General features: G+C 44.3%; 1 protein-coding gene and 1 pseudogene across 6 annotated transcripts in view; one reads left to right on the forward strand and one right to left on the reverse strand.

Moving 5' to 3' along the window:
* LOC114041528 overlaps positions 1 to 13,493 on the reverse strand; it is a 66,699-nt pseudogene that overhangs the window by 15,426 nt on the left and 37,780 nt on the right.
* The window catches only part of LOC114041538 (zinc finger protein 69 homolog), a 37,907-nt gene that overhangs the window by 1,323 nt on the left and 23,091 nt on the right, over positions 1 to 13,493 (forward strand). For 2 of the 6 annotated variants that reach the window (XM_027860026.1, XM_027860025.1), the window contains exons 3-4: positions 11,895 to 12,045; positions 13,312 to 13,376. In XM_027860026.1, the coding sequence (XP_027715827.1) occupies positions 11,895 to 12,045; positions 13,312 to 13,376 (216 nt within the window). Of the gene's footprint in view, positions 1 to 643; positions 664 to 11,078; positions 11,089 to 11,155; positions 11,370 to 11,894; positions 12,046 to 13,311; positions 13,377 to 13,493 lie in introns of those variants that run through there. The other 4 variants (XM_027860029.1, XM_027860031.1, XM_027860028.1 and 1 more) reach the window with 4 other exon arrangements.

A 13,493-nucleotide genomic window follows, 5' to 3' on the forward strand; every position in this document is an offset into this window, starting at 1 on the left:
CAGCCGCAGATAAGGAGAGATCAGAGCTCCAAGGAAAGAAGGCAGAGTGATCTCCAAGAATTCCTGCCTGCAGCCAGCAGTCTGGGAGGGTCTCAGGCAGGAGCCCCACCTCAGCAGCCCTTGGGCCCCCCAGGATGGGCCCTCTCCTCCAATCACACCCAGGGCCAGGACCCCAAGCCCTGCCCTGCATCACGTGAAGTGCCTTGGCCACTGCACTGACCCTTCTTTCCCTCTGCCCTCCCCCCAGGCTTCCAAACTCCACCCCAGGGCTCATATTCCAGCTGGGCCACGGCTCCCCCTCCTTCCCTTCCCCCCCGCTCTGGGACTCAGACCCTCCTCCTTCCAGCTCGGCCCCTGCTACGCTCCTCTTCTTCACGAGGACACGCCTACCCTCCATCCCCCTGCTGCTCTCAGGCAATCCCCTGCCCCCCTCAGGTAGATGTGCCTGTCCTCCCCACAGCCTGGACCCGAGCCTTGCCCACACCAACCTAACTCTCCTCCAACCTGGAAACGTTTGCCAGCTTGGCCTGTCTCCATTCTTGACCTGCCAGGTTACTGTTCAGCCGTGGCCCCATTTGGGGTTTTCTTGGCAGAAACATCGCGGCGGTGTGCCATTTCCTTCTCCAGCTCATTTTACAGATGAGGAAACTGAGGCAAATATGGGTAAGTGACTTGCCCAAAGTCACACGGCTAGGAAGTGTCTTTGGCCAGATCTGAACTTAGAAAGATGAGTCTTCCTGACTTCACGCCCGGCACTCTATCCACTGAACCACCCAGCTGCCTTGACCTGCCATACCCCAGCCCCACACTAAAAGGACCGTCCCCTCTATCTTGTTATTCTTCCCTAAGGGACATTCTCTCGCTGGAAGAGAGCTAGATCCTACAGGGGAGCTGAGGCAGGAAGTCAGGACACCTGGGCCCCAGGGCACATGTTATAAACCTCCTCTCTTCTACTCATTTACACAGACCCCCACATCTCCCTCTAAGAGCAGGGTCTTGGCTGCGTCCCTGCCCTGGGAGGTCCCACTAGTTCCCTCTCCACCCCTCAAAACCTGGGTCCTAACAGGAAGGGGAGAGGTGCAGAAAGCTGGGCGTCTTGGTCCCGGGGCACAACGACCGCAAAGGACCGCAGGAAACCAGAACGGGAGCCTAGACAAAGACTGAATGTGGGATTGCTGATGGGGGTGGAGGGAGCTCAGAACCCACAGACAGGATCCTTAATGATCCTTCTGGTATTATTTTTTTTTTTTACAAAAATAGACAGTCCCCACTGAGGTAGGCAGGGAGGGGCTCAATGGTTGAGAAAGTTACTGTGGGGGGGACCTTGGGGCACAGACTGACCCTCCTCATCCACGCACAGAAGCAGGGTGGGATTTCACCTCGGTTCTTGTTACCTCAACTGCAGAGGCCAGGAAAATGTTGGGGAAGAAAAATGAAGCCAAAACAATAAGCACACACATATCTATGTAGCTGTATATACAGGTGTACACACAGGCATACATATGTCAAAACTATTTCAGCATCTTGGATGCACCAAACCCTTTTCAGGGAAACTTTGTTACAAAGATTCTTTCCTCTTTGACTACTTCTCTTCTTAGCCCCCTCAATGTTTGCAGTTCAGAAGCTTTTCAGTAGGAAGTAATCTTTTCTCTTTTGTAATTGTCTGCCTCGTTTGGTTAAGATATCTCCTTCCCATAGTGGGGAGAGCTTTAGGATCTGTTTCTCTTCTAATTTTTTTTTTGTATAATATAATCTTTAGTGTTAAGTTTGCATATTCATTTTAAATGTACTGTAGAGTGTGGTGAAAGGTGTTGGTCTGAACCTATTTTGGAACAGACTGCTTTCCAGCTTTCCCTGCAGATTTTATTAAATCCCGAGTTTTTCCCGAGGAACTTTGTTTATTTTTATCAAATACTGAATCCCCCTTCTGAATCTTCCTTGCCCAGTCTTCTGTTTCTTTCTCTCTCTCTCTCTGTTTTTTAACCAATTCCAGATGGTTTTGGTGCTAATATTAGCACCCACCTCCCAGGGTTGTGAGGATCACAGGAGACAACAGCCACAAGGTCTTAGCACTGCCCTTAACATACAGTAAGTCCTATCTAAGTGTTGGTTATTATCACTATTTTAATTTTTTTTTATTCTTTTATTGCTGTGGCAACTTTTGGTTAACATTAGCCTCACCTGACCAAAACTCGTCCCATGGAATGTGAAATTTTACTGAAAGCCGTCAACATTCCTTAAAGAAGAAATCAGAGGAAGAATCTCAACTCTCCCTGACTCCTAGGTCACAAGTAAATCTTCCTCAGTCAGCTTATTTGGGAGCCTTCTAAATGTAGTTTAATCTGTGATCTGACTTAGTTTACCTACAGAGTTTGTTTCCTTAAGGGATGGATGAGGTCATGACTGTGTGTTTAGCCTCACCTGACCAAAACCTGTCCCATGGAATGTGAACATTTACTGAGAGCTGCAAACATTAACTAGAAGTCAGGAGACGAATCTGTGACCCCCAAATTCCAATTTAACATGCAATAAAAGCACTCCAAACATTTTCAATTTATTATGAAGTCCTGGGAGCCCCTAATTAATTGGGTCCAAGCTCTTCCTCAAGATCAGGAACCCCTGCCCTTGGGTGCCTGCTACTTTTATATACTTGGAGAGCACCAAGAATAGAACGAGTCCCACAATTTCATGACCAGTTAACACTAGAAGCAGGGAAAACTCTTTGACTGGTTGAAGGGCATGTCCACCAATCATAACCACTTTCTCCGCAGGCTTTTGAGCCATCAACTGCAGGTTTTACCCAGTAAAGGCATTCCACCTGCCACCTCATAGAGATTTCCACAGGAAATCCAACATCCAGTGTCTGGGTCAGTGGTCATTCTAGGATGTAAGGAAGTGGTGGGCATAAGGAAAGGTCACAATGGAGCAGGGAGCATAAGGGTGAGGGGACTGATGCTGCAATCAGAGAGATTCATGGTGAAATGTAATGTGCTTTTCTATAACAGCGATATGATTTTGTCCTAAAATCTATAATAATATCATTAACACATAACAGCAATATCACTAATACATAAGAGGTACATAACTCTTATCCTAACAGCATTAACATACATAACTAACTTACACAGTCCTATGCTGCTTAATTCACTAATATAATCACTGATATTCATCAAATCACATGAACTGAAAGACTTGGGGGCTTCATGGATCATTAAGACACACAGAGAACAGTCCTCTAGGGGTGATGCAAAATACCAGAGCTGATGGTCCCCCACTAAGGCACGAAGGTGACAAAAATCCACTGGGGCCAGTTCCCTTCGCTAAGGCTTCAGGTAATACAATGATCAAGCGACTTTGTAGCCTAGTAGCCCACTCCCACTGGTCATTTAATGTTCAGTCGAGCTTCAGATGTCAGATGTCTCCAGCATTCCCGTGGTCACAGTTTCTCACGGAGTGGCTCTCAACTGATAGCAGCTCTAAAGTTAAGTCTTCATAAAAGGACTGGCTACGTGCAGAGGTTCCTCCAGCTATTTCCACTGTAACCCTTTTGCAAAACAGATCTTAATACAACTTTGTACTAAGTTAATCTGGCCTTGTTATTTTCTGAACAAATCTTCCCCCTAGGTATTCACTCCAATTCAGTTATTCACTGTAGTTGCCCATACTGCTAGGGAGCCAACCTTACTTACAACACTGTTTGTCAGTAGATGACTTCTTTGCCTAAGTTTCAAGGCTACACTAATAAATTCACCTCAGGGATTCTTATCGTAATCTCAAACACAACAAAAGAATCCATAAGTTACTCTCCTCTAAGATAACTGATTGTTCCAAAATTACTTGCTTTAACAAAAATATTTCTGATTTATCCTCACTGAATGATAGATTTATACCCTGGTCCCCCAAACTGCTGACACATAGTCTGTTTCCATAACACTCAGATGTTTCAAGGACCTTATTGTATACATGACAGGTAGATAACCCCAAATACTCATTTATTTAGTAGTTTAGGATATGGAAATAACTATGATTTCAGGCTGAATAGTTTAGATCTCACATATCTGCATCTTCTCATAGTAACTAAGATGTATTAGCCTATGAAAGATTTAATCTACTGACCACCTGCCATGAGTATAGAAATCTGCCATAGAAAGAAAAAGGACATTGTTGTAGTAAAATGAAAATACTCTCCTAACTTATCAATTCCAGGAAATAGTCATATAGGGAGTCAATGACAGTGACAAAATGTCCCAGGCTCAGAATTTTAGCCAGGTGGGAAAATGTGCCATTCAAGAGGAAATACTACACTGAAGAAATCAGGTCAGGAGAGTACTACCTCAGCCCATACCAAAAGTGGCTCTCCCCACCTTTCTTTGAGACAAAACTCCACCTGAAAGTAGTTTGCAGATGTCTTTCCATTGGCTGCTGGCCTCAGATCACTGGCTCAATAATATTTCTCAGTGATCGTACCTGGAAACAGGCTCGGTCCTCAAACCCCTTATTAAGTCATAAGAATTCTACATTTGAAGACAAAAGGCACTTCATTGTTACAATTTTTCAAAGACTATCACATTTATTTTAATAACTCACTAAGGATAATTTAGAAAAATTTCACATGGCATTAAACTTCTCAGATTTCATCTATTCACACTCCTTGGTCTGCTACAGACTCAAAAGGGAGAACATCAGGCCATTTTAAATGGGTTTCAAAACATAATTTACCAACCATGGTCTTAAGCCAGAACATTGAGGGTGGTATGGAAAGGATGTGGAACTTAGGAGTGATACCAAGATTAGAATTCACTTGCAAGAGAACAGAATCAGTGAGATGAGCCCCTCTATCAGTCCACGTAGGCAAGTGGGCAATACTTGGGCACAATTTCCTTAGTGAGAGTTTTGATAACAAGGGGATCTCTGGCTTTAGAACTAGGGAATGCTTCAACCACGGTCAACAATGACAAGACAATGCTTATAATGACTTGGCTTGGGCATGTTAATGACATTTTTCTGTAAGTGTTCAAAAGGGTTGTAAGCCAACAGATGCCCATCAGGGGAGGTGGCCCTAAACGCAAGTTCATTAAAAGTTTGGCAAGTTGGACAAGTGATTGTTATGTAAATTGCTACGAGGATGGTGGCTAGAGCAACCCATCCTTCTTAATTGAGTGTATTAGTCCTTGCATGCCACCATGGCACCACTTAAAAAGCACATGTGGTGATGGAAACTCTGGGGGAGAAGTGGCTCATCTTCCTCAGTCACCCAGACCTGGTACTGGCCTTTCTGCTTCTTTACCTCAGCACTATGGTAGGGACCAGGATGCTACTGTCTTAATAAGTATCAGGATTTGTATCCTGATTTACATTTATTTAACTTGTTTAACTCAGACATTTCTCCACTTTGGCTGGGAGAAGTCCTCATTCCTCAAAGGGTCCCTGTCAGGAGGGCTGTTAAAATCGCATAACTCAGGGCAGCTAGGTGGTTCTGTGGATAGAGCACCGGCCATGAATTGAGAAGGACCTGAATTCAAATCCGGCCTCAGACACATAACACTGAGTAGCTGTGTGACCCTAGGTAAGTCACTTAACCCCATTGCCTAGCCAAAAAAGTAATAAAAAAAAAAATCTCATAACTCACAAAGACCTTAGAAAGGGACTCTGCCACTCTCTTCTCTCAATGGTGAATTACTATTATTTTCTAATTTTTAAAACAAAATATGCCATATTAGACAAGTACCAGTTTTCACACATATAGTAATATTATATAAAACAAGTTTATAATCTAACAGTTTTCAGTTTTAAGAGGCAGTAACTTTCCTTAACAGCTTTTCTTAGCCTTCATAATAAAAAAGAATTGTTTGCATTATCAGATATCATGTATTTAAAACTTAACACCAATCAAGTGATACTAATTTAGTCAAATGCATTTAAATTTATCAATTCATAGAAAGTCATTTCTCTTATTAACCCTGGCATTTTCATCCTAGTCACTTCTCTAGTTTATACAGTGCTTACCACATGCCAGGCTTTTCTAGGTCTAAAAATTGTTGTAAGGCATTCCAAAGGCCTATTTTCACTAGTACTTTAAAATGTTTAGTCTACGATTTTTCAGTTTTAATTTGAATTTCTGAAATATATCAACCAATGTCTTAACATTCCATGCCAATTAGGAAAAATATCTTTAAGTGGGAGAGCGTTTTCATCCAACTGAATTACTACAAGGTCTGAGCATTAGGGAACTCATCCTTTACACATGCCAGCCAAAGTGTTAAGCACTTCACAGCATGGTTCTTTCAACAACCCTGGGAAGGAGGTGCAAATATTTATTATCCCCGTGTATATACAAAGACTGATTAAATTCTCTAATTTACTACAATTACAAAATTTTCTACCCAATCAACTCTTGGTTTGTATTTACTAGTGGTAATAACTAAACCTCATATTTCACAAGGGTCCATTGTTTTCAGTTGGCTTATATTCAAAAAATTCATGGTGACACTCCCAGCCGTTATTGCTTCTTTATTTCTTTGAATCACCCAAAAAGCCAAATTCATTCCTTTAAATTTTCTAAATTACTAATTATTTAGCATAATTATTTAAACCAGAACAAAGACACAATCTTTTCTCTATTAATCAGTCAGTATGCATTTGTTAAACTTCAAAGTCTGGCTAGTTTTACTAATGCAGAGCTGGTCTAGATTCCCCGAGATTCTCTCTAGGAGAATGAGATGTTGCTCCAATCCTACGAGACGTTCTCTAATTTGTAGAAGAGATAGGGCTCCTCCTTTGCCTAAAAGGAGCAGTCCTATTCGCACTAATTTGTCTCCTAGTTTTCTGAGGGACTGCTTTGTATAGACACAACACATTCCCCCGTCTTTAGGGACACTCCCCTAACAGAGACATCAGAGTCATTTTGGAAGCTTTGGCAAGAACTCTCAGGGAAGAGTCCGACCTTTCTTCTAATCCTTGCTGTCAGTCAACTGAGATAGATGCTTGACTGGCAGAAAGGGGAAGCGAAGCTATTACTGGAAACCAGTGCATGGTTTTTCTAGCCCCTCTTTTCCCAAGAGAAAAAAAGGGGAAGAAGGAATCCATTTGGTGGACACTTTAAAACTAATGGCTGTTTTCTACAGCTTTTCAACTTTCCTAAGTACAAATTCACCTGAGTGCTCTAACTAAAAGACTTTAGCATGGTACTACCGAATTTAAGACAGAAATTATTGCTAGTCACTTTTCTCAAGACAAATAACAGACTCCTTTCAAAATGAAAGTGAAAACACCATAAATTAAAAAGGAAAAAAAAAGAAAAGAAAATTTAAAAAGACCCTAAATTTAGAAACAAAAGGAAACTCGTCACCTGCAGTTCTGAGAGGCTATTTGTGGCTCAGAGAATTTGGGTAGTGGAAGATCAAAGGCAAGTCCAGCCTCCCGGCCCGTCCTCCTCAAGGGAGTCAGTGGTGAAAATTCACCTAGGGGAAGAGGTCCTTTAATGGATCCATCAGGGAGGGCAGCCTAAAGGAGCTGAGGGTCCATACCTTGAGTCCCATCTGAGTTGCCGGAATGGGACCCCAAAATTCCAAACCTATGTGCAATAGAAGGGCACTAAGGCACTCAAGATGCTTCCAATGTATTAGGGAAATCAGGGGTCCCTAATTGAGCCCAAGCTCTTCCTCAAGATCAGGGACCCCTCCCCTTGGGTGCTTGCTACTTTTATCTACTTGGGAGAGCACTAAAAATAGAACGAGGCCCACAATTTCATGACTGGTGGAAAACTCTGATTGGTTGAGGGGCATGTCCATCAATCATAACCACTTTCTCAGCAGGCTTTTGAGTGCTTAACTGCAGGTTTTACCCAGCAAAGGCATTCCACCTGCCACCTCATAGAGGTTTCTATAGGAAATTCAACAGCCAGCGTCTGGGTCAGTGATCATTCCAGGACATAAGGAAGTGGTGGGCATAAGGAAAGGTCACAATGGAGCAGGGAGCATAAGGGTGAGGGGTACTGATGCTGCAATCAGCAAGCTTCAGGGTTAAATGTAATGAGCTCTTCTATAACAACAGCTATAACATTTTATCCTCTAATCTACAATATCATGAATACGTAACAGCAGTATCACTAATATAAAAGAGGTTATAATATACATAACTCTTATTCTAACAGCATTAACATACATAACTAACTTTTTTCTTTTTTTCCCTACTTAATAGTATTTTATTGTTTCCAATTACATGTAAGGATAGTTTTCAATATCATCTGTATAAGATTTTGAGTTCCAAATTTTTTTCCTCCCTTCCCTCCCCAAGACGGCAAACAATCTGATGTTATATATGTATAATCACATTATACATATTCCCACATTAGTCAATATCCATAACTTAAATTCAACCCTATCCTGCTTAAGTCACTAATACAATCACTGATGTCCATCAAATCACAATGATTGTGTAAATGAGTAAATGCTGATTAATCTGAGCAAGGAGTATCAAAATTATCCTCACAAATCTCAACTGTCCCTGACTCCTAGGTTACAAATAAATCTTCCTCAATCAACTTATTTGGGAGCCTTCTAAATGTACTTTAATCTGCAACCTGACTTAGTTTACCTACAGAGTTTGTTTGACAAGGTTTATTTCCTTAGGGGGTGTATGAGATTATTTGCTTTATAATAAATTATTTTATTTAAATAATACTTAATAATACTTATTACTTAATAACAATAATAACTTTATAATAAATTACTTTAAATAATAATAAATAATACTTGAATAAATTACTTCATTTAACTAAGTTTGTTCTATTTTTGTGATGTTAAAGGAACTATGAGATTATGGGTCTGTCTTCTCTTGAAATTTTATGGCCTAAGAGAAATACAAGATTGCCATATTGAAATGAATGATTCCTCTGTCACTATGATGTAACTTTGCTTATATAAAGCCTGGTCAGCAGCCTCATGACGGTTCATGTTTTCTCTGAGGCCTGAAACTCTGCTTGAGCACATTCATAAGACCTAGGTGTTCAACCTCTATGATTTCTGCATTGTGGTAAACAGATATTTGGCAGCAGTGACTTCCCAACTCCTGGCTCCATTCCCAGTACAAGACACTCCTCTAAATCTTCTCAAGAAAAGATTAATTGGCATTTCTCTATTTAAGAGTGATTTGGAGCATTTTTTCATATGACTTTAGAAAGTTCTGATTTCTTCTTCTGAAAACTGTTCACATCCTTTGACTATTTACCAATTGGGGAATGACTCATATTCTCATAAATCTGACGCAGTTCTCCACATATCTGAGAAAGAGGCCTTTATCATAGATACTTGCTGTAAAAAAAATTTCCCTAGTTTCCTGCTCTCCTTCTAATCTTCGCTGCATTGGTTTTCTTTGTACAAAACCTTTTTATTTTAAAGTGGTCAAAATTCTCCATTTTATAATTCTGCAATGTTCTCTATCTCTTGTCAGTCATAAATCCTTCCCTTATCCATAGATCTCTCAGGCAGAGTATTCCATGCTTCCCTAATTTGCTTAAGATATTACCATTTATTTCTAAATCACCTACCCACTTTGACCTTATCTTGGTAGATAGTGTGAGATGTCAGACTACACCTAGTTTCTGCCAAATTGCTTCCAAATGTTTTTAATGGCAATGAGTGTTTTATCTTGTCAAAAGCACTTTCCTGGTATAAACCCCACTTGGTCACAAAGTCTGGACTGATATCACATCCCTTTACATTCTTAATTGAAACTGAAAAGCTTCAAACAGACAGCATTAAGGACTGAAGAGAAACGAAGTGGTCAAATGGAAAAAAGCTTTCTAACAAAATTTCTCTGAAAAGGGTTTGGTGTATCCATGATAGAGAAACAATTTACATACATACATACGTACATATATGCCTTGTATACATATATACATATATATGTTGACATATGTACTCATTATTTTGGCTTCATTTTCATCCCCAAACTTACCTCTCCAATTCAGCTAACAAGAATCAAGATGAAATCCCACTCACCCCGCCCCCAAACTGGATGACTGGAGGATGAGGGACAGTCTGTGCCCTGAGGCCCCCCACTCCCCAGCCCAGTAATTTTTTCAACCAAAGTGCCCCCCCCCCACTGCCCACCACTTCCTTTTGCAAGATAAAGCACAGGAGGGTGGGGGCTGTCTTTACTCTTGTTAAAAAAAAAGCAAGAAAGATCATTAAGGACCCTGTCCTGGGGTTCTGAGCTCCCTCCACCCCCAACAGCAATCCCACATTCAGTCCTTCTCTGGCCTCCATCCTAATTTCCTGCCATCCATGTGCCCCAGGACCAACACTTCCAGCTTTCTGCACCTCTCCCCTTCCCATTAGGACCCAGGTTTTGAGGGTTGGAGAGGGAAACAGTGGAACCTCCCAGGGCAGGGACGCAGCCAAGACCCCGCTCTTAGAGGGAGATGTGGGGGTCTGTGTAAATGAGTAGAAGAGAGGAGGTTTATAACATGTGCCCTGGGGCCAGGTGTCCTGACTTCCTGCCTCAGCTCCCATGTAGGATCCAGCTGTCTTCCAGTAAGAGAATGTCCCTTAGGGAAGAATAATGAGAGAGGGGGGAAGGACCCCTTAGTGTGGGGCTGGGGTATGGCAGGTCAAGAATGGAGACAAGCCAAGGTGGTAAATGTTTCCACATTGGAGGAGAGTTAAGTCGGGGTGGGCAAGTCTGGGCTCCAAGCTGCAGGGAGGATGGAGACGCCTGCCTGAAGAAGTGACGGTGGCCATTGGGGGTAGGGAGGACTGGCTGGGAGCAGCAGGGAGATGCAGGGTGGGCATATCCTCATGAGGAAGAAGATGAGTGTAGCAGGGGCAGAGCTGGAAGGAGGAGGGTCTGAGTCCCAGAGCAGGGCAAGGGAAGGAGGGAGAGAGGAGGGATGGGGAAGGAGGAGCTGTCAGAGCTGACCAGGCTGGTGGGAGGGGCCCAGGTGGAATAGGAGCCCTGGGGTGGAGTCTGGAGGCCTGGGTGGGGGGAGGGGAAGAAGAGGGCCATGCCAGTGGCCAAAGCATCCCACGTGACGGAGGGCTGGGATGGGGGAGGAGAAGCAGGCAGTGCCTGAGCTCCCGGGCCTGGGTGTGATTGGAGGAAAGGGCCCACCCTGGGGGCCTCAGGGGCTGGGCAGGGTGGGGCTTTGGGGACTAGGAGGACCCTCCCAGAGTGGGCTGCCTGAAAACAGGAACTTGAGACTGAGATCCCTCTGCCTTCTTCCCCTCTGAGCTGAGATCTTTCTGTTTTCTTCCCTCAGAGCTGAGATCTCTCTCCCTTCCTGCCTTGGAACAGACATCACGCTGCCTCCCCGTGGGGCGGAGATCTCTTAGTCTTCTGTAAACCAGCTCTGCAAGTGCAGGTCCCAGGTAGGCCTGAGCGAGACCTGCACCCCGCTTCTGCCGGCTGTCCGGTCCATTGGGCCTCATCGTCCCCATCTGACCTCATGAAAAGTGTCTGGCCACTCCGCTAGGAGTGGGCCTCCCCCAGAAGCCTGGCACCCAGAGCTGCTCCATGTCCAAGCTCCCTGCCACACCCTCTAGGTCCTGGGGTGCCATCCCCAGCTTCAACGTTGGGTCACAGCCTCCCAATCTTCATGTCTTAACCACAGTATCAGGTGGAGGCAGAGCTCTGGGTCAGGAGCCCTTGGGCTCTGACTGGTCTCATTTCAGTTGGGATCCCAAGCCCCTTCTGCCTCCTGGGTCTCTGTAGGAGGATGGAGGAGGGCATGAGGCCAAAGGGAAGGAGTCAGAAAGGGTGGCAAGTCCTCTTCCTGTCCAGGCCAAGTTCACATCCAAGCCTGACCCTCCCTGCTGCCCTCATCTGTTAGCTGGGGTCTCTCCCCTGAGAGCAGGGCCAGGTAACTCCTCTGAGACCTCACCCTCTAATTCCAGGTAGGTCAGCATCCAGCCTCAGAAGAGAAGGCAAAGACAAAGTCTCCCCCCTCTGCCATCCCTGTCTTGTCCCTCCCCAACTCAGTCTGCAGAGGACCAAAGCCTGGAGCCAGACAGCATGGCCCCTGGGACCCAGAGCCCCTCATCCCAGGTGAGTGCAGTCCATCCACAGACCTGCCCACATCAGCAAACCTGGAAGCCAAGAGAGCCAAGGAAGCTTTATCCTCTCAGACGCAGGCTGGGCTTTGCGGTGCTGTGGGCAGAGCAGACGTCGTCTTCCATTTCCATTTCCTCAGACCACACGCCTTCCCAGGTCTCTCTGAATCCCTTCCATTTGTCATTTCTTAGGTCAAGTCAATAAGTATTTAGAAAATAGCTCCTCTGTGCCAGACGCTGTGCTAACCTACTGGGGATGCAAAGGAAGTTTTTTTTTTAAAAAGGCGTGTCCTCAAGAAGCTCACAGTCTAAAGGGGAGAGAATATGTGAGCAACTATTCAAACAATCTCTCCACAGCATGGATGGGAGGCACCTGGGAGGGAAGGCTCTGGCAGTGTCAGGGTCCAGGAAAAGCTTGTTTCCCAGAGGTGAGATTTTAGCTGAGAAGAGAAGGAAGCCAGGAGGCCAGGTGAGGGAGGAGGGCATGCCAAGCAAGAGAGACAGCCATTGGGAAGGCACAGGGTCAGGAATGGAGGGTGTGGTCAAGGATCAGCCAGGAGGCCAGTGTGCCTGGGGCAGAGAGGGGGAGAACAAGAGTAAGGTATAAGAAGACCAGAAACAGGGCTGGGGCCACGGTCTACGCGCAAAATGGCAGTGAATGTGGAAAACTAAAAATAAATAAAGTAATTTTTAAAAAGTGGATGACCCCTACCAAGCATCAAAGGATTTACGGAAGCGGCCATCAGTCTGCCTCGTAATTCATTCTCTTGAATCTTGGTCCCCAACATTCCAGAGGCCTATTTAGATTATTTATTCCTCATAATCATTCCATCAATGTCATTCTTGCAAACCGCCTCCATCTCCAGCCCCAGTCAATAGATGACACACATCCCCATCACAGCTCCTCATTTCTATATAACCAAACGTGAGAATTAAGGAATGGGTGCCACTGATGAGGGAAAGCAATCACACAGCAAAGACAGAAGCTCTTTGGGCTATGACCCATCACACCCAGTGTCACCTCATGCCTTCAGTAAAACGGCAGCCCTTGTTCTCTTGGCTGCAAGCAGTCCCACCTCAGCTCAGCCCGGACTGTGAGCCCTGTCTCTTCAGGATGCTCTTCATGCCCTCATTTAGACAAGCCTTTATTTCAGCCTTTCAGGAAATCTTTGCCAGCTTCTCACAACATCTCTGTGAATTCCCTTACGACACTTCTGATGAGGAGGAGCTTTACATCACCGTCTCTCTTTGCCCTCCACAGACTCTCCCACCTCTGTGACAGAGCACATACCTTCTCCCGGATTCCACACGGAGAAACATTCCATAGTAAGACATTTCTCCAGCTTTTATTAATCCAACATGATTCTCACTTCAAATACAAAATGCTTTTCTTAATGATGACGCTTTCACATGTTGGCTCGGACCCTCATAAAGTTTTTAGTT

The sequence above is a fragment of the Vombatus ursinus genome, unplaced genomic scaffold (genome assembly GCF_900497805.2).
Source record: "Vombatus ursinus unplaced genomic scaffold, bare-nosed wombat genome assembly UNPS02014175.1, whole genome shotgun sequence".
Taxonomy (NCBI): Eukaryota; Metazoa; Chordata; class Mammalia; order Diprotodontia; family Vombatidae; genus Vombatus; species Vombatus ursinus.